The 20,167-nt window shown below is 48.6% G+C and overlaps 1 protein-coding gene across 3 annotated transcripts in view; it reads left to right on the forward strand.

The window, feature by feature from the left end:
* Nucleotides 1–20,167, forward strand: part of Spock1 (SPARC (osteonectin), cwcv and kazal like domains proteoglycan 1) — a 334,854-nt gene that overhangs the window by 243,003 nt on the left and 71,684 nt on the right. For all 3 annotated transcript variants that reach the window (XM_090325481.1, XM_090325482.1, XM_090325483.1), the window contains one exon: nucleotides 16,818–16,932. In XM_090325481.1, the coding sequence (XP_090181607.1) occupies nucleotides 16,818–16,932 (115 nt within the window). The remainder of the gene's footprint in view (nucleotides 1–16,817; nucleotides 16,933–20,167) is intronic.

A 20,167-nucleotide genomic window follows, 5' to 3' on the forward strand; every position in this document is an offset into this window, starting at 1 on the left:
CCTTCGCTCTTCCCGAAGCACCCTGTATGTGGAGCTCAGGGCTCCTCAACGTTGGCCCTGTTGACATTTTGGTAAAACAGTTCTTGTTGTGGTAAGTTGCCATGCACATCCTGGGATGTTTATACCCACCTGGCTTCTTCACCCTGTTCGTGACTATTCCATCCTCCCGACCCCCACCCGCCCAGTGTAAAGCAGAGTAGTATCTCCAGACACCGTCAGATGTCTCCTGAGGGACAGGGGAGCGACCACATCGCTAGCAGGAACACTCTTTCTTCCATAGCCTGTGACGGGAGGGAGGGCCTTCTCAGGACACTGCAGTGAATGGAAATAGTCTATTGATCAGAGGCTTCTTTTCCCCAAAGGATGAGGAGAAATAAAAAAAAAAAAACTTTCTTACCAGCTTGAAAGTAAGAAATGTAAAACTAGTCCAGTACTTTGCTGGGGACCTGAATTCACACTGAGATAATTCCATGTCTAATATATTACCAAGAATGAGAATGGAGCATGACAAGTCTTAGATCTTTCCCAGAATATGACAGCTATTGGATCTTATTCTTGTATCATAGAAATGGGGTAGCTGTAGCACTGAATATTTGATGAAAGCGATAGGTGTTTTTTTTTATTTTTTTTGTCTTACATCTTAGATGCAGGAAAACCCTGGAGATGCTTTTAATACAAAAACAGTGTGGAAACAGTCACATTTTTATAGGTACCGGGCTATTATAAATAAGGCATTTATTACAAACTTGTTGATCATATTTTGTCAACAAAAGCAGAATGGTTGGCTGGATTCTCTGAGAGAAGTAAAATATGTTTATAAGAAATCAGCCTACAGTTTGATGGCCAACACCAGACAAGAACCAGCAAAATCATAAATCAAAAAATAAAAGCATAACTAAAATTGTAGATGAAAGCACTAGTGATTTTATAGCATAAATAATAATTGCCTTTGGAGCCCAAATAAATACATGTCTGAGCTTTACCTTGGCAGGAAATGTGGTAAGCCTTACCTGGAAAGTTGAACAGCTTGCAGGGAACGGTAGATGCTTGAGCATGCCAGGCCTTAACCGCAGGCAGAGCAGGAGGGTCAGCAGCTGTGCCTGGATACTGGAGAGACAGCAAGTGTGTGGTGTCCCGGGTCCACTCTGAGGTCTTCGTCCATGGCTTGGCATGTCCAGCTTCAGAGAAGACACTGTTTCCTTGCCTTGTCACCCCTTCCTGAAGGAGGTACCCTTGACAGTGCTTGGGGATTTCCAGTGCATTCTCTAGGAACATTACCTGTCCAGCGAAGAAGAGAAATAGAAGAAGGCACCCAGTGGCAGTGTGTTCTGGGTGTGGTTTTTGTCCCTCGAGAGTTCGTGTCCTCAGTTTGGCTGGTAGAGGTGGTGTGGGGCTGTTAAGAGCTGGGGCCTAGCGGGAGGCCTCTCTGTCATTGGAGGTATGCCTTCTGGGGGACGGGGGGCCTCAGTGCCTGTCTGGCTCCCACGGGAAGAGCTGCGGGAGAAGATGGGAGTTCTCTGTCTCCGAGGAGATCTGGCCATCTCGCCTGAAAAGCACGTACATCTTGAAATGGCTGAGATTTGCTCGGGGTCTTCTCACACCCCAGCCTCTGTCAGCGGTCCGTTTCTCATCACAGTGCCCCTAGGACTCCTTCCTGTCCGTGGCACCTTCAAGGGTTACATTTGTGAAGCTGTGTCTCATGGAGCTCATCTCCCGCCTTCCAGCAACATGTGCAGACAGTCATGTTGGGGAAGGCGTCACAGCAGTTACATTTCATCACAGAAACCTGCCCACGTGTGGCCATCTTTCAACTGCCATGTGTGATCCAGGCCCAAACACTCTGGCTTCTAACCGAAGACACCTCTCAAGTTCCATGGGGAGAATGAAGTTGTGTTATTGTCCTGTGGAGTTCTTTGTGTGCTACAGACAAACTGTGACTCAAGTAACGGGGGGTGGGGGAGATACAGAGTGTGAGTCCCAAGCTCACAGAGGCAGTGGGAGGTTGGGAAACACTGGCTTGGAAGTGGGAATTTGCTTGCACGCTGCTTCTCTGGAGGGAGGCTAAAAGGCCAGGTATCACAGGGAGAGAAAGAGTCAGCAGTACCCCGCCTTGTTAGGGGACATTGAGAGCATGTCCCCACCATGGACACACTGGAGAGAGATGACACTCCACCAGGGAAGCCAGGGGCTGGGTGGGGGGGCAGGCGGTGAGGTTGGAGGACTCCAGGTACAATAGTGTGAGCAGGTTTCTGACCAGGTCCAAAGATGTCTGGTTAACCCCAAGGACTCTCACCCAAAGGTATTTCTGCTTGTTTATATTATTTGAGGTTCGTTGGTTGCCTGTTCCTGGAAATCTGGTCCTTAAATTCAATGACAATTCACACACAGTGAGATCAGGATTACGAAGCAAAGGAAGTAAAGGTGTCTTGTTTCGGCAAGCAGATTGAGGAGCGGATGAGCTGCCGTCTCACAAGCACAGTCCTGTTAGGTGTGTGTTGTGGTGGGGGGGCGGGAGTGGTTATAGAAAATTCCAGGAGTGGGGGCTTGCAGCCGTGTGTGCCGAGGCAGGAGTCTGGAGTGGTAGTGGCTAGGCCCCCTCTTCAGTGCTGGTGTCAATGTCTAGCGTTGTCTTCCTTGCTGTCTGCCCCACGTGTTCTTTATCTCCCAGGGTCTGTACAGACACTCTTCAGTGCTCTCACAAGAGACATGGAGGGCGAGGGAGGAGGAAGAGCAAGAAAGAAAAGAACAAAAGGCAACTGCCTTTCTAAAACTTGAGTCACTGGAAAAGCCTCCTGGCTAGTTACTGAGCTAAAACCATAGCTGTGAGCAGATTTCAGTGTCTCCCCCTCTGACAACCAGGGACTGAGACGGGGACCAGATTATCCACAGAAAGGCACCCTTCTTTGCCACTGCGGATACTTGTAATGTGCCAGGAGAGGTTCCTTAGCTGTTTCCTCACCTCTGGAATCTGACAGCAGTAAGGTGGCACAGTTAAAACTACAAGTTAAACTCCTGGTGGGAGGAGAAAAACTCTCCAAGGCAGAAGATTCTTCAATGAATCACTCAAAGTTTAGCAAAATTCAAAGGAGGACAATTAGACAGCCTGCTAAAGCTAAAACAGAAGTTGTGCTGCTGTTTGCTTGGGCGCTGTTGTTAAACTACAGAGAGTGCGTCCTCCTGGAGCAGTCCATCCCGTTGTCCTGGGGCTCTGGGAAGGGAAGGTGGCGTGGAAAAAGCGAGCAGCGTGCTTCTTTGTTTTGTGAAGGAGACATGTTCTCGTGGAACTCGAGGTCTACAAACCCCACCGTCTTTGGGACCAAGGAAACAATGTGCGTTCCAGTTAAGGAAGGTGGGAAAGGAGGGAGGGAACTGAGGAAGGAAAATATGGAGAGAAATGAGCATTAAGTCGTGGTGAGGGGGCAAACCCATGCTAGGTCACGATGGTAGTATGCCTGACACAAACACCTTAAAGGAGAGGAAAGATCCGTTTAGTCTGTTTCCACTGTGGGAGGAAGGGTGCGACAGAGCATCATGGCAGACAGGAAGGAGCCTGAGCCAGGCAGAGTCCTCCAGGTCACATTCCAGGTGACCTGCTTCCTCCAGGCTGTCCTCACCTGCCACTCCCTCCCCTGGAGTTTCTTCAGATTGTGAAATGGATAGTGAATCAACGGGTTAAACATTCATTAGGTCTGAGCGTTCTCGATCTAATCTTCTTGGGTAGTATCCTCACCAACACACCCAGAAGAGTGCTTTACTAATCTTCCAGATATCTCTGTCCAGTCAAGTCCACAGTCAAGATTAACCATCACAAAGGGCAAATCCAGGGGTAGCCAGACCGCTCAGTTAAAAATCGCTGAGAAATGTGTACAGGACTTGTGTGTACTCCTACATGCTTCTTACTACAACTTACTTGAAAAGCACTGTTCAAGGATCGGTAGAGTACAGTGGTGGGACCTCTACTGGTACTGGGGGATTGAGTTCTGGGGACTGGGGTAAATTCTGTCTCATCTAGAAGGAAGTTTGTCTTGGCTGTGAATTCAGGATGAGGATATCTGTCCTAGGGGATTGTTTTAGGAACCCATGAGGTCACGTGTACCATGTACCGGTAATTGTCATGGACCTGTAAGTGACATAAACTCAGGAAGCATCCCTCTTTTAGCATCTGGCATGGTGCCTGGCATCTCATAAATGCTCAGTGTGGTTAACCAGTAAGCAAGTAAACTTACTTCTGTTGGATAAACCCGATCCTCTTGATTTCTCTTTGAGAGCTGGATAAGGAGGAGGCTTCCGTGAAGCTCTGTCCCCATGGCATCTGTACCCCAGGAGGTGATTGCACACGCTCTGGAGTAGTACAGGAGCAGTGGACCTGTGACCCTGAAAGTCTTCACCACGGCAACCAGGAGACCATGCCCGGCCTGACATTGCACTTCTGTGGCAATCCTTGGTGGACGTTCTGCCACCCACTGACTCCTCCTCGGGGCAAAGCCATCTCTGATTCCCTCCAAATCTGAGGAGCTATGAATGGTCTCCCAAGGCCTCTCAGTTGTAGTGCTAGGAATTTCACATGCCAGACAACGTCACATCCATTAATGTCACTGTCTGAATTAGCGAACTTATTCTGGAAAGTCTTCAACTTGAAATGTAAAAATTGGTCAAAAATCAGTGGTGTGTTTCATCTGAGCTCACAATTCTGATTTTGGACTTGACTCGTTAGACTAGAACTGGAGACTCGGGGTCTGTCACTGTGAAAGGGACTCTTGAGTGACCATCCAGGGCCTCTTGCCCTTGTTGATTAGCCAGGCCCTCAAAAAGCCTGAATGGAGCCTTTGTTTGTTGGGAGAAAGAACACGCCGGGGAGATTTGTTGCTCGTTTAAAAAACGATTGGGCATGTAATGGATACTGTTTGGATTAAACAGCAATACATACTCTCATTAGCTTTTTCAGGATCACAAAAGGCCTGATGGCTGGTTTAGTCCCAGCCAGCAGGATCCCATGCCAGGACTGTCTGTTAAGCATTTGCAAAAGGGAGAAGAGAGTCTCCACTGTTTTGTCATTTTTCTTCTCTTTTTTGCCCTCTTCTTTATGTTCGTGTGTGGAATGCCTTATCTTTGAGCTTACCTTTACTGAGTAGAGGACATAAAACCATCCGTTTCCCTTTCTGCTATTGGCTGCCTGGGAGGTAAGGGAGGTGCCGTAGGTGATGTGGTTACTGATAGAGTAGCTCCTTGGTAAGGAACTCACCTCCCCAGAGGGAATGGCTGAGGAGGGCAGCTCACAGGTCTCCCAGTGGGCCAAGATTAGAAGCAAGGTGATTTCAGGGGTGTGCTTTAGTTGAAGGGTAGCCTGGGAAGTTAGGGGATCCAGTTTGGACTGTGATAACCATAAGGGATGCACCAGAGGACTCCGTTGGGAAGGAGGTGAATGCGCACTGACTGAGGAGCTCTCATGATCATTGTTGTGCACGTGCCACCGTGTCTCCTCGTGTCTCCTAATGGCCTTCCTGGTACGGCAAGCGTTAACATTCTTCCACACTCGAGTGTTTTGCTTGTACGAGTGAAGACTGCGCGGGAAGCCTGAGATCTGAGTTCTCTGTTCTTCCACGCCTTCACCCTTTGCTTGAATCAGAGTCCTGGGCCTTGAATCCTGGTGGTGACCCTGGGGCACGCCCCCTGTGGCTGGGGCACCTTGGTGTATTGGCAGACAGAGGAGTCACATGGCGGTAAGGCCTGAGAGCCAGTCCTCCTGGAGATGAATCCATACCAGCATCTAATGTGCCTCCTCCTCTTTCACTTGTTTATTCCACCTTTCCCTTCTCTTCTCCCTTCCGTTTCTCTACCACAAAGTACGCTGCTTTAGCCACCTCTGAAGGCTCAGTGCTTTGAACGAGACTTGGCACGTGCAGAGAGTTTCACAAATGCATTGAGTGGATGACTCCACGGCTTCTCTCCTTTCATGATGAACTTGGTGGTCTGAAGATGCCCCAGGGCTACTGGCATCTCTGAAACTGGTGGCCTGGAAATGTACAGTTTCTCAGTGCAGCCAAATATTCCCTTGTGGAGAGAGTTTAATCCTGCCTCTTCACTGAGCTCATCTTTTAGAGATACAGCTCAGAAGGCTCGGGGCTTAGACAAGGCGGGCAGGTGTGATCCAGAAGGAGCAGGCTGGAGCCAGGGAGAAGCCCGCGGCCCTGAGCCTGGCGGCCCTGCAGGCTCTGTCTGGGGCTGCAGGGCTTGGGAGGGAGCTTTTACAGGATTGAGTCTGCCTCGGGACTCACATTCGTGGTGACTTCTTAGTCGCATGATCTTTGGGTAGTTTTCCTTTCCTTGTCTGTCCCATGGAAATAATCCTGGCCTCCCCCTGCAGCTGCAAGATCAGAATGGCACTTGTATTGTGGAGAGTGGAGCTGGGCTGGAGGTGTGGGGACACACTGCATGGTGTGTGCCTTGCGGTGTCCAGTGGAACAAGGGCCTGGTAGATGCTGGATGAGAAGAGAGTGTGGGCACGGAATTCTGGAGGGCCAGACCACAGAAGAGAGTTGTGAAGCTTTTTTAAAATAAAATTTGGAATCTGTAATCTTAACAAACACCAGCACATCCGTGATTCTCCATCCTCTCCGTCTGTCCTGCTTTGTGTGGCTACCGAACAGAAAGGGAAGATCTTTCTTCTGGGATTGTTCCTTGCCTGAGTTCGGAAACCCCCTAAGGACTTGGCCTGTAATTACTGGTTGAGACCTGATAGATGCTTTATATTAGATTGTAGCCCATGTCTTAGATTGTTGCGTGGTACATTGACAGAATAATAACCAGGGAAGAGACCTGGCTGGCTCTGGGCAAGCTTGGGACAATGTATTATTCAGTTTACTCAGATGTGTCCTGTGCTAAAATATTTCATTATGCATAATAACAGAACAGAGAAACCAGAATACTTACGACTTCAATGACACAGTACTTACCAAAGCTGATAGTGGGAGATGCAACTCTTCCTTTTCCAGTTTGAGATGATTTCTAAATAGACTGAAAAGTGTCCCAAGAAATCCCCAGCTCTGCACAGCACTAACTTTATCATGATTACTTCAGTGTTCTCAGTTAAGGAATGAAATTTAATGATCTTGGGATCCATCTCAAAGAAGCAGAAATGAATCTGCCCTAATTGGGGAAAGAAAGGACTTGGAAATGAATAGTCTCTGATTACTCATTTATAAATCCACAGCCAAGTGTTTCCCACAAAAACAATTAAGCGTGAGAAGGGACAAAAGCACTAACAGCTTTAATTATGATATTAAATTTGATGCCGAGGGAGTCACAAATGCTTTGTAGCTCGTTTATACACCTTTCCCAATGTTTGGCACGGGCAGGTTTTCGGAATGGCTTTGGATCACGCAGTGCCTGCACTCTCAGCAGCCCCCTTGTTCTTTATAACCCGTGAGGCTGAGATCTCTGGGAAGAGATGGAGTGGAGGTTTGTTTTAGAGACACGGAATACATTTTACGTTCATCAGCTTTACTGGGATCTGCTTTCCGGTCCCACCAGAATGCCCATTTTGCTTCTGAAGGTTCTTTGTATGTACTGTTACTAGCATTGATTTTCCATCTTGGATTTCAGTGCCCTGGAGAGCTCTCTGCTTCCTTCTAGGACCCTTTAAGCTTAGTAAACACTTTTCAAAACTTTTCAAACTTTTCTCCCCAAGAGTCCCTAAAGGCAAGTAAGAGTAAACAACTACTCTGAAGCCCAGGGGAGTTTTCTACACCACTAGCAGGTATGTTCTTGAAGTCTCTTCTATACCAGCTTCTATGGTTTGCATTCTGTCCCCTGGTAGATCCGTGATTGCTGTAATATAAACAGGTTTAAATTGCCTGCGATGTAGTAAAATAGATGTCATCTGGAGATTTCACAGTGCATTTGCATTCTCTTTGGCCCACCAGAGGGTCTGAGAAGCAAGATCAGATTGCACCACGGGAAAGCAGGGAAGTGGGAGGGGCAGCGGTGGGCTGTGTCAGCGGGATGGACCTGCGGGTTCGTCTCCAGCTGCTGGCTAGCATGTTGGGGAGGTGGTTGGTGGATCAGCACGAGGTTCACAGGATCCCCACTGTGGAGCTGACAGCCTCGTGTATGGCACATCGGGGAGGTGGTGCCTGGTTGAAAGTCCTGTCCGCCATTCCTGCCCTGGCCACTCCTGTCAGCCTCCTTGTCAACACATCACGCCAGCTAATCACCCCAGTCTCCAGCTCTAGCCTGCCTGCCCTGAAAACGTCTACCAGGTCCCTTTTCCCCGGCTCTTTCCTTCCTTGCTTTTCACCAGCAGTGCTTTAAAGTGAGCTCTTAGGCTACCGTAATGCTCAAAACCCCAGGACTCTCCAATGCAGATTTTTCAAGCCTCTCAAAAACAAAAGAAAATGGAGTGTCATGGCGTATGTCCTTATACAGGGCTTCGCTGTGCAGACCGAGTGTGCGGAATGTAGGGGAGAACGGCTGTCAGGCTTTGTAGTCTTTGGGCACACACGTGGCAGACCTGACGACCTGGCTGCAGTTGGATTCATTGACGGCTTGATTTATACTATGGCTTTGGGGAAGGGGGCATCGATCAATCCAGACGTGTTCTGGACAAAATGGCCCCTGAACTCGGTGCTCAGTGAGGAAGTTTCACTGTTCCTTCTTGCAGAGATAATAGTTTTGAGACTGGAAAGGACACAGGCGATTCGTGGCCAGGGATCTAGGGTCTCAGAAAGACCCCGCGTCCCTGGCCCTGGGTGGACATCCACATCTTTACTATTAACTGGGGACTTGCTACTCTGGGCAGATCCTCAGAAGATCTGTTGATCAGATCTACTGGATCAGAGAGTAAAGGACCATAAAGTTCTCACAGAGGCCAGGGATGGCTCATCTCTCTTCCCCATCCCCACCTTCTCCCTCTCCCTCTGCCCTTCCCACCCTTCCCTTCCCTCTGCCCCTCCCCTTCCTTCCCTCCTTCCCCTGCTCCCTCCCCCTCCCTTCCCTCTGCCTCCCCTGCCCCTCCCCTCTCTCCCCTTTCCTCTCTCCCTCCCCTCCCCCACATGCCTTTGGTACCCATTATTCAGCCCTTAATTCTGTGTATAGTAAAAATGATTTGGGAATTTTTTGGATCTTCTGAATCTCATCGTTACATGGTCAGCAACCATGGCTGCTGAATAATGATAGATTAGCGCAAAAAGAATTACTTCTGAATGCCTTTGTTCTGGGGAAAGTTCTATGTCTTACAGGCATTTTTAATTGCATTAAAATGAAGCATAGGTACAAAAGATAGACTTTATGAGCCACAGTGATCTTTAAAGTATAGGTTTTTTTCCCTGGAAATATTTGATTTTTATTGTGCTTTTTAATGTCCTCCAATTCTCCTAGGTTATAGAATTGGTTCCTTTGTATTTTGAGTAATTTTCTCTTCTTTGTTCATAAATGTCTTATGAATAATTTATGTTAGTTACAATGAAATAGAACCCAAGTACTTTTTACTATTAAAACATTTCGATAAATTCTGGCCTTTCTAATGGAGGAGGAGGTTAAGATTTCTCTGGATGATGTCTTCTGCCTGTCCTTACGTGTGAGACCTTTTTTCGATCCTGTTGTTTTGGCTCCGTGTTGCCGCCAGGCCTCTCATGACTCCCCATCTGTGATGTGGATTGGAAACCCCTTACAGAAAGATCCGTACTAGAGATCAGGCAAAAAGGTTTACTTCTCAAGTTAGAGTTAAATGCATTGGACAGGGACTGGGGGTTTTGGTAGAAGTATTGCCTTTGTGTTTATCATAAAAGGAGCACAGCTTGTTCCAACCAGTAGTCTAGCTTTGGTTTCTGTGGTGTATTGTTTCCTTCCTGTAAAAGATTACTGACTGGACCACCTTTATTCCAGTCACAAGCTGTTGTCACTGGTGACCTGGTGGCTCTGAGCTTCAGCTTTGGAGAGAAATTTACCAACATTCAATGCTGGGCCGGCTGCCTGATAAGATAGGCCCCATAATATCTCTGTCAGTTGCCAGTGGGTACGTTGAGAATAAGCTCATCTCTCTATCAGTTTTGTTATTGTTGAATTAGAATCTGCTGTAGCACACGATTCTATACATAGGTGGATGTTACTGTCTCCATTGTTCTTCAGTTAGCTGTGTAATGTAGCAAAATGGTTCTCCTCTCCCTCCCCCTTTTCCCTTCTCTTCCCTCTTTTCCTGCCCTCCCCACCTTCTGTTTTCTTCTCACCTCCCTTCAGGTCCTTTCTTTCTCTTCGGGTCCTCCCCACTTCTCTTTTTACTTTCCCTACTGGCACTGCATGGGGGGCATTTCTCTTCCCTCTCTCCCTCCACCCTCCCTTCTCCCACCTCCCCCACTCTTTGTTCAAGACTAGCACTCTACCACTTGAGCCCTAGCTCCACTGCTGGCTTAATTGGAGACGAGCATTAGTCTCCTGTGTTCTGCCCAGACTGGCTTCCTTACCATTTTATAGCAGTTTGGGGTCAGGGGAGTCTGGGACAATAGTTGGAAGAAGGGAGAATGGCTGGCCAGGCTAATAAACTTTTGTGGCTGCTGCTTTTATGGATACATTCCCCCGCTGCTCTAGTAGACTCCTCTTAATGCTTTCTTTTCTAATGAACTGGACATGTAAATGGCCATTTGGGGCTGATCAGTGGTTGCTTGGGATGTCTTGTTTCACACTGGGGCAGAGTCCACACTCCTAGCAGTGGCTGCCATTAGTTCCAGTCAGTACTGGGTCATCCCCAACTCCCTCCTCTCAGAGAAAAATCCATAACCTCACAGACAGGTGAGCTTGCTCTGACCTGGACTTCATGGCTGCAGACAAGTTTTGCAGAAGGCAGGAGGAAGGTGTTCCTCAGAGATTGAGCTTCTTCAGCTAACATTTTTTATACATCTTTTAGTAATATGTACCTTTATTAGTATACAGACTTGTTTTACTAAAATAGTAGCATGCTATTTCATAAATGAAAGCCCTATAATTAACTGAATCATTTACCTTTAGGTGGTAAGCTAAGTCATTTATCTTTAGGAGGTGTTATAAGCTGCTTGCACATGTTCGCCCAAAATTTCTGTGTTAAAAGTCCCAGCTGCCAGAGTGGCTGTATTTGACAATGAGGTTCTTATAAGAAGTAATTAAGGTAGAACATGGTTATAAGGGTGGGCCCCTAATCCAGGAGGATGAATGTCCTTGTGAGAACACTTTCTGTCTCCCTGTGTGTGCACAGAGGAGCCGTCCTCGTTAGGATGGAGCCAGGGGAGAATCCCACGGCACCAAGTCTTTGGTATTTTGTGATAGCAGCCCCAGAAGACTAATGCAGATGACCAAATTGTTTATAACTTTCACTTACAGTTCCAGGGGAAGGAACAGTATGGCTAGTACATTGGCTTGCTGGCTCATAGGATTTCCCTTCTTTCTCTTCTATTAAACAATCTTTTCCATATACCAGAAAGTTGAGAGGATAAGCATTTAAAACTTGTTATCATTTGAGTTCCTAAGGCTGCTACCAAGTGCTACACACACACACACACACACACACACACACACACACACACACACACACATATATATATATATATTGTAGCATGGAACCCATTTTGGGCTTTGCTATAGAATGAAAAGAATCCTTAGACCCTGAGTTTAAAGGGGAGAGACGTGGAAGAGTAGCTCTGTTCAGACAGACCTCTTGCTTCCCTTCCTCATAGTCCTCATTCTCTGGTCCAGCCTCCCGTGTCTCACCACTGCCTTTTCTATCTGGTCACGTGACTGATAAGGCCCCCTTGGCCTCAGAGAACTTGGCCAGCCCTGTGAGCATGAAAACCTAGAGGAGGAAGGAGGAAGACTTTCCAGGCTGCCATCTTTCCCAGCTGACAGCAAAATCCAATGGCTAGGATCTTCAGTTTTGCACTATGTAGCGCTCTGTCATCAGCTGGTAAACAGACCCCTCTGGAGAGGACAGGAGGCAGGATGCGGTATGTGAGTTGCCATGGGGACAGACCTGCAGGAATAAACTTGGAGCATCCCAGCTTGATGAGGTTTTCCTGGTTGGGAGTAATTTCTTCATCAGTCTTGCACAAAATCACTCCTAAGGCATCCTTGCTGGGCGTGTCTGTTCTTCGGATGAGTCTTAGGTGTATGGATTCAGGCGTTGAGTAATTGTAGAGGATGGGAAGAGTCAGCAGGCCATCATTAAATTGTAGCCATTTTCCAAAGTGAGTGACCCTTTGCCTGAGGAAGCTTCGAGGTATCACCAGATTGGACTGTAAATTTACACAGCTGCTTTAAATACAGCAAGTCTTCCCCTGCTGATCTCAGAGCTGTCTTGTATCCCATGGTCTTGTGTGGCTTCATATCCCGGGGGAGAGCAATGGAGGCTCTGGGGTTCTTCTCAGGTCTTCCAAGGACATAGCATACCTGCTACCCTCTTCCTTCCCTTCTCTTATTTTAACTTTGACCTAGGAATGCGTGCTAGAAGTCACCAAGCTCTACCATGTTTGAAGTCACCATGGAGCTTGGAGACCTTGTCTCCTCATGGTCCTCACTGTGATTTCAAGGCCCCTGTGACCATGCCCAGATGTCCTCTCTAGCCTTGTCACAATGCCACCCCACCCCAACCAGCTACCAGTCTGATCAGACACAGTCTGTGCTCCATGCTGCCAAATCTCTCTGAGCCCTGGGAAGAGAGACATATCCAACCTGAATGTTGACCTGTCTCCTGGTTGAAACCTCCTTGCCCATATCAGTTTGCAGGAAGTCTCCCCTGGCCCTCTAGAAGACTGGGCTAGGTCCTCTTCAGTTATGAGCCTCGCAGAACAGGAAGGACATCTTATCGACCCCGGAGGTGCCGGCCTACAGGAGAGATCCTACCCCTAGAAGGGTGCCCTGTACACATTCACTGAATAAGCACAGCTTGTGTGAGTCCCTGGTGACTGAGGATCCTCTGGACCAACCCATGGAATAGGCCTTCCCTCTGCCACAGCACCTCTGGGGCTACAGCACTGCGGTTGTAGGGTGCCATGACCCTTTTTGCCAATTGGCCTCTAGGATGTGCTCAAGGACAATGAAAAGGCTTACTTCCAGATTTTCAAATCAATGTAGCTAATTAAAAAATAACTCATTGAATGGAAAAACAAGTTCAGAAACAATTAAGATAATGAAAATATCACCACCTTAATTGCAACCAAGCAGTGAGCTTTAAAAAATAAAATTAATTTAAAAAAAAAAAACCTACGCTGAACCATTAATTAACTGGCTTTTTAAATTCCATGCTGCTCAACAAATGTCTCTTTAAATTAGTTCTTTCTTGGCTTCTTTTTGTTCCGTTAGAAAAGTTTTTGTCAAAAATATTTTGAAAAGAATAAATGGAATGTGCATCCGGTGCCAGCTAGCCCTGGACTGGTTTCTGCAGAAAAACAAAATGAAATTAACTTCTCAGGGCCCCTCTGCGCTGAAGGGTCACTTTTGTCCTGATCTGCAGATGTGGCCTTGCAGAGGTGGTGGGGACGGGGGCTTTGTCATCCTCTGGGGACTTCTGTATCTTGTTTTCAAGTATGTGCAGAGGGAAATTAAAATTTGGAACACCAACCATCTCCAAGAAATCTTTAGTGCCATGGCCAGGAGGCTTCAAACCCGCTGCAAGATAGACGGTCACTGACGCTCAGCTCCTGACCCCGGCCTTCCCACTGCGGTACGCCTGCCCGGCCAGGACTAATCAGATGCCACTTACCGTCTTGATCTCTTACCACTGCTTTTGAAAAGAGGAGCCACGTAGCCCTGCCCAGTGCCGGGAGCCATTCAAGGGAGTCGCTGAGAGCCTGAGGCAGCCAGGAAAAGCGTCCATGTGAACTGTATATTTAACTGAAAATGACACACTCCTCAGCCCATTTCAATCCCGGGACTGCTATTTTTCAAAAACAAAACGTGTTCTGATGGCTAAACAAGCAATGACAGCTTGATTTGTTGCTGTTTGGTTGTTTTGTGAAGTTCATTTACTCTCCGTAATTCTCCTGCATGTTTGAAGTACTCAGACCCTCATAATTAATTTTTTTAAGCAGACTTGATTTCTGTATGCAGGTTGTTAAGTATGTGGATGGCATGAAGCTGATGATGTTGAAGGATTAGTATTTTCCTTTGGAGCTTTTTCTCGTTGTTGGTTGGAAACCATTTGTTCCTCATATTAGAAGGAAGCCATATCATCAGATGGCAGGAGCCCACCTGGGTGGGTCAGGTATCTCGGGTAGAGAGTTGCTCCCTAGCCTAGGGATAGGCACATGGTGTGGTAGTTGAGGTTGAGCCCCATCCTGCCTGATCCAGCCTGTGGGGTGGGCACTGGCAGGGGGTCTGGTCACCCACCCTGCGGCACCATGCAGAGAGGGGATAAGAGACTGACTGAGCTCCATCCACTGGCTCCCATGTTGGTGGCATATTTACAATGAGAGTTGGGGTTCTCAGAGCAGACTTGCACAGGCCAGGCTCAGCTTCTCTGGAAGCTCTGTATTTGCAAAATGGCTGCATTTGCAGGAGCCTCTCTATGGCTGCCTGTACGATTACCCGAGCTAATCCAATTAGAGGGCTTAGTTCACTGCCTGTGTGTCAGAAGCCCTTGGTGAGTGCCGACTATTGTTCCTGCGATTACAAACACTTATTATTCACTCAGAGAACAACGTAAAAACCTGTAACACCCAACACATACAAGGTGCTTCACATCTACCAGCTCTTCGCCACAAACATGAACTCATTTAGTGCGCTTGGCATTCAACAGGCTATCTGCAGAACTTCCTTCTCCTTACTTTGCAGAGTGGAGGAATGTGAGAGGTTGATCACAGCAGAGCCCGGAGCCCTGGCTCGAGATCTGTGCTCTTGCCTGCCGTGCAGACCGAGTGACTGAATCGTTCCGGGCCAGCTGGCTGGCGGGGTGGACCTTGGAATGCAAAAAGATGTCAAAATGAGCCCCCCCTTCTCACGCAGTAGTGCAGGTGTGACGCCCCTCTGCTCTCAGCCTGGTAACCTCCACTTTGGAGAGCCGCTTAAGAGCACCTGTTGGAGAAGTGTCTCCGCAGGCCACGGTGGCAGAGCTGCCAGTGTTGGACACCTCGGGCTTCCTGAGATCCCATGAAGGATAGGTGGAGGCGTGGAAGGGGTAGCCACCAAACTGACCCCAGTCCATTCTTGGAAGGGTCTTGGAAAGCATGTCAGGGTGCGCTGAGGGGCACCACACAGCAAGGCCGCCAGCTGAGTTTGCACCCACTTCCCAGCTCCTCCGCCCTTGGTCCAAGGACCAGAGTTCTCTGTCAGGCCAGGTGTCTCTGGCTACACATGTCTGAAAGGCCTGGTCTTGGACACAGCCTCTCTGCTGCTTGCTTCCCAGAGGCACCCTTACCTTAAGAGGTGGAATGGTCACCTGCCCTTGGGGCTCGCGCTTCTCCCCCCCCCCCTCTGTGTGTGTGTGTGGTTGGCTTTCTCTAGACATTAGAGTTTGTCTCTTTGGAAGTGGCTCTGCCAGGGGATCTCTTGGGACCACAGCCAGGGTCTTGTGGTCACCACTGACCTGAGAAGGTACCCTGGTCGCTGTTGCTACCTCTGTTACAGCAGGAGCCAGGCTGGGCAACAGAAATGCCTATGGGTATTTTACGTTCAGAATCCCAGAGAAATTCCCAGCATCCCCCAAAGAGGGTTGAGATTCTTGGCCTGCATGGCAGGAGAGAGCTATGACTTTGTCTGGGTAGGAGCCACTACAGCTCCATGGCAGAATGGACGATGGCATTTCTCAGAGCACCTCTGCACTCCCTGCTTAGCATGCCAGTTGTGTAGCCCAGTGTTTGAGCGGAGAGAGAGTGGGGCACCCCCACCTCCCCTGGCTGTGTGGGGAGCAGTTATGAAAGATTTACTGCCTAATAAGCTTTGGGCCTGGAGCTGGGAGATGGCACGATTGCTTTTGTTTTGTGGAGAACTCCCTGGGGTCTCTTCTCTGCTCACCCCAGCATGCAGAGGGCTGAGGAGCCCCGGGCCTGCCTGCTGCTCAGCTGAGTCCTAGAAGGTGTCGCCCAGTGTGAACTGCTATTGCTGGGGACCCTTTCCTAGGGTTCATGTTTGGACCCACTTTTCTCACCTCATTATCCCCACCCACAATGAACAGTGAATTGTGAGGCCTCCCTGAGTCCTGTAGCCTCTTTTCCTGCCCACCTTGGCTTGTCAAACTCTATCCATCCTTCAAGATCTAATTCACACATTAATGCCTCCCTAATCCGTGCCCTAGAAACTGATCTCTGTTTTTCTCTCCGGCTCCATAATCGTTTTATATGTCCATCGTGACTCTTATCTAATTCTGCCTTGCTCGATAAATATTTATATGGGGGCTCCACCCTCCCTTGTTACATTGTAACTGTGTGTGTGACACTCAACTGCCCTGTACTTTGTCCAGCCCTCTAGAATCTCAGGCAGGTTAAGCCTAAGACAGTGTTCATTAGACTCATCCAGCTGTCCTCCATCGTTGAACACTTTTAATGTGATAAGATAAGGCATCGTTGAAGACATCCAGCGAAACTCCCGATAAATCACCAGAGAGCTCTGTGTTCCTCTTTGGATCACATCAGATTCTAACGGAGATTTTAAAAGCAGGTTTCTTTTTGAATGAAATGAAGAGTCAAAGGTGTCCGCGTTCCAGTGCCGAGGGAGGTAGATACAGAACTGCCCTGGCTCGGCGCTCTCATGCCCGTCCTCATCCATCGCAATTGGCTTGTTTCCCATTCATTTACTTCAGTAGCAAAATAAATTCATTTTACCCAATGCCCCTAACTCTCCCCCTTTCCGCCCTTTTGCTTCAGCTCTGGACCCGTCCAAGGACCCCTGCCTGAAGGTGAAGTGCAGCCCTCACAAAGTGTGTGTGACCCAGGACTACCAGACAGCGCTCTGCCTCAGCCGCAAGCACCTACTGCCCAGGTAAGGCGAGCGGGGAGACCGCCGGAAGCCGGGAACTCAGCAGATGGTAGATGCCACTCTGACTGGGCCGATGGGAAAAGGAGAGACGACAGCCATTGTGTCTGCCCTGTAAACCCAAGCTGATACATGGAAATTCCCATCTTGTCGTGACTTCTGGGCTAGGACATCCAGGAGCTCGGACAGCAGGGACTTGAGCTTAGCGTCCGGGCTGTATGGACGGCCAGGCTGTGCTAATCCTTCCTGAGCCCTGGCAGCCCGGGCCTGGGTCTCTCCTCCCTTTCTCTCGGGATCTCCACCTTCTCTGGCCCCATGCCGGGCTCCTTCCCAGAGCCTGCCTTGCTGTTCGCTCGGGGTGATACCTGGTGTCCCCGGAAGGGTCTCTGCCACCTTTCCCAGGTCCTTCAGCTGCCCCGTGGGGAGGCGTGGCAGGTGGATGAGGTGACTGCACTGCTGTCACTGGGGCCCGTTGGTTCATAAGAACTCACAGAGGCAGCTTTGGTGAGGCGGCCTCCTGTGGCGGCCTGGCTCAGGGGAGGCCTGCAGTGGTTTCTGTGGGCCCAGCCTGTGTCCCCTTGGAGGCTGCATTGCTCAGCCCACAGGATTGGCTGAGTATAGACATCTTCAGAGGGCCTTGGACACATCCCAGACGAAGCATCTGTCCTTGTGCTTTTTACTTCAGGGGTCCCCTCTGATCAGGGAGACCTTGTTGACAACTCTGTTGGTTCATCAGACAGGGAAGTAATCTTTCTTTCTGCAAAGTGTCTGCGGGCAATCCCACCAGCCGGGCTGGCCTCTGCAGCCCGTAGCCAGTCAGCAGGCCACACAGATGGGGAGGCAGCAGTGCTCCACCCCCAGACTGCCTACCCCAGATCGGGGGAGACAGCGAGTGCGCCAGAGTCCTTCCCCAGAGATGGAGTGAGTGGAGAGGAGCCGCTGTCTGCGGCGTTTGGGAGCTGGCCAGGAACTGACTGAGCCTGGAAGGCATGGGGTGACTGTTAAGCAGTGCTGGATGATGGCAGCATTGGGCTCGTCCCCAGGGCAGTTTCTGTGGCCGAGAGCCCCGTGACAGAGCCTGTAGTCACGAGCCCATCTTCCATGTGACTCTCAAAAACATGATTTGCAAGTCAGGCACCAGCGGCTTGATCCTGGCAACCAAGGACACTGAAATCTGAGGAGTGTGACTTGAAGCCAGTCTGGGCAGAAAAGTCTGTGAAACTCATGAGCGAGAGAGGGAGGCCGTGAGTTCAAGACCCAGTACTGGCACAAGAGTAATAAGAATTTGCCAGCCACTGGTGGCTCCACACTTGCAATTCTAGCTACATAGGAAGCGAAGAGTGGCAGGATTATGGTTGGAAGATTCTTAGTTTCAGTGGTAGACCCTCCCCCAAATGAGTTCAAATGCCAGTACTACCAAAAAAATCCCATCTGTGTGGGCTATGATAGTTGTTGCTTACTGTAAAATATTATATTCAAATTAAAAAGCAGAAACAGGGGGCCGGGAGTTTGGCCTAGTGATTAAAGTGCTTGCCTAGCATGCACGAAGACCCGGGTTCGATTCCTCGGTACCACATACATAGAAAAAAGCTGGAAGTGGTGCTGAGGCTCAAGTGGTAGAGCTCTAGCCTTGAGAAAGTCCAAGGACAGTGCTCAGGCCCTGAGCTCAAGCCCAGGACTGGCCCAAAAAAAAAAAAAAAAGTAGAAACAGGAAATAGGCAATTGTCACCATGTCTAGAAGCAGTACTTAAGACATTTTAATGTGTTTCTAGTTCTTAAAGAGTGTTTCAGGTCAAGACTTGATTAACAAGTAGTACTCGTGGTGTATATAAAAGGTTGTTTTAATATTTATAAATACTTATAAATTACTTTTATAATACTTTGCACATTAAAGATAGCATAACATACCACACAAAATATTAACTTGAGATAGGTCATAATCCTAAAAATAAGAGCCTTCTGAAGTAAAAAATTTTAGAGGAAAGCATAAGAGCAGTAATTTTGGATTTGATACAACCCAAAAAGTACAAATACAGTAAAAAGAACAAGAAATTAGATTTAAAATTGAAGTTACTATTATTCTAATGGAAGTTTTACAAAACTAGAGGAAATTACAAGTCACATGAGGAGAGACTATATTTTAAAGCATGTACGACAAAGATGACCATCTAAAATAAGACAAAAGGATGTGTGCGTTGAAGAGTGGATCTGTGAGTGCTCATATCTGCTTCACTCGAATAACAGACCATGAGAACCCAAATGTATTCCAGGTAAATGGCATGCACTCAGCAGTCCCTGCCGTACGGCATGGATGCCTCCGCTCATCACTGAGTGGAAAAGCTGCTCCTCCCCTGAAGAAGACAAACCTAGGATTTCTACGTGTCATGTTTTGGCCCTGGGAACTGAACTCGGGGCCTCGGGTTTGGTAGGGAAATGCTCTGCCAGATACATTGTCTTGTCGTTGTCCTCTTTGGTGTATAGATAGGGTCTCAAGTTAACTTTTGCCTGAGGCTGGCTCAGACCTCAGTCCTTCCGCCTCTCCCTCCCCAGGAGCTGAGATCACAGGCAGGTACACACCGTGCCTGACTCTGCTCAAAGTCCTAAGGAGACAGCTCATCTGTGGTGACAGAAAGCTTGTCACTGGTTGCCCAAGGAAGAGATGAATCTAGTGATCACTAGATGCTTAGGTACTCTGTACAGCTTGATTAAAAAGATACGTAAAAGAATTCTCCTAGAGGCAGTGGAAGCAGATGGCCACAGACGACCTCAGGTCCACTGGTCAGTGTGTTCATAAAGGAGCTTTTATTACAGGAATGTGTTTTCTCCTCACTTAGGTTTTCAGAAGAGTCTGTAAGGCATTCTTAAGTCACGTCCCTTAGGGGACAAGGTCTTGCTGTTGACGTGCTCAGGACACAGGTGTGGGGCAGGTTCTTCCGGGCAGAGGGGCTGGTCCTGAGTTACCGTGGGGTGTGGGCCTTCCTCACAGTGCCGAACATTGATTTTACCTCTCGGTTGCCATTGATTTTCATTTGGAGAATGGAAAATGGAGGCATTCGTTTCAAGCCTTGCACACAAACTGTACTCCCCAGGGTTGCAAGTGTATGTGAATGTGAGGAGGGGGCATTCGGATGCAGCTTGCAATATCCAGGTATGCCCTGGAGTGCCCCGGGAGCAGTAAAGAGCAAGATGGCCCCACCTCCCCAAGGGCCGCGCTTCTCCAACCCTTCATTGTTGTTTCGCA

Source organism: Megascapheus bottae, chromosome 38 (assembly GCF_031878675.1).
Source record: "Megascapheus bottae isolate mThoBot1 chromosome 38, mThoBot2.hap1, whole genome shotgun sequence".
NCBI lineage: Eukaryota > Metazoa > Chordata > Mammalia > Rodentia > Geomyidae > Megascapheus > Megascapheus bottae.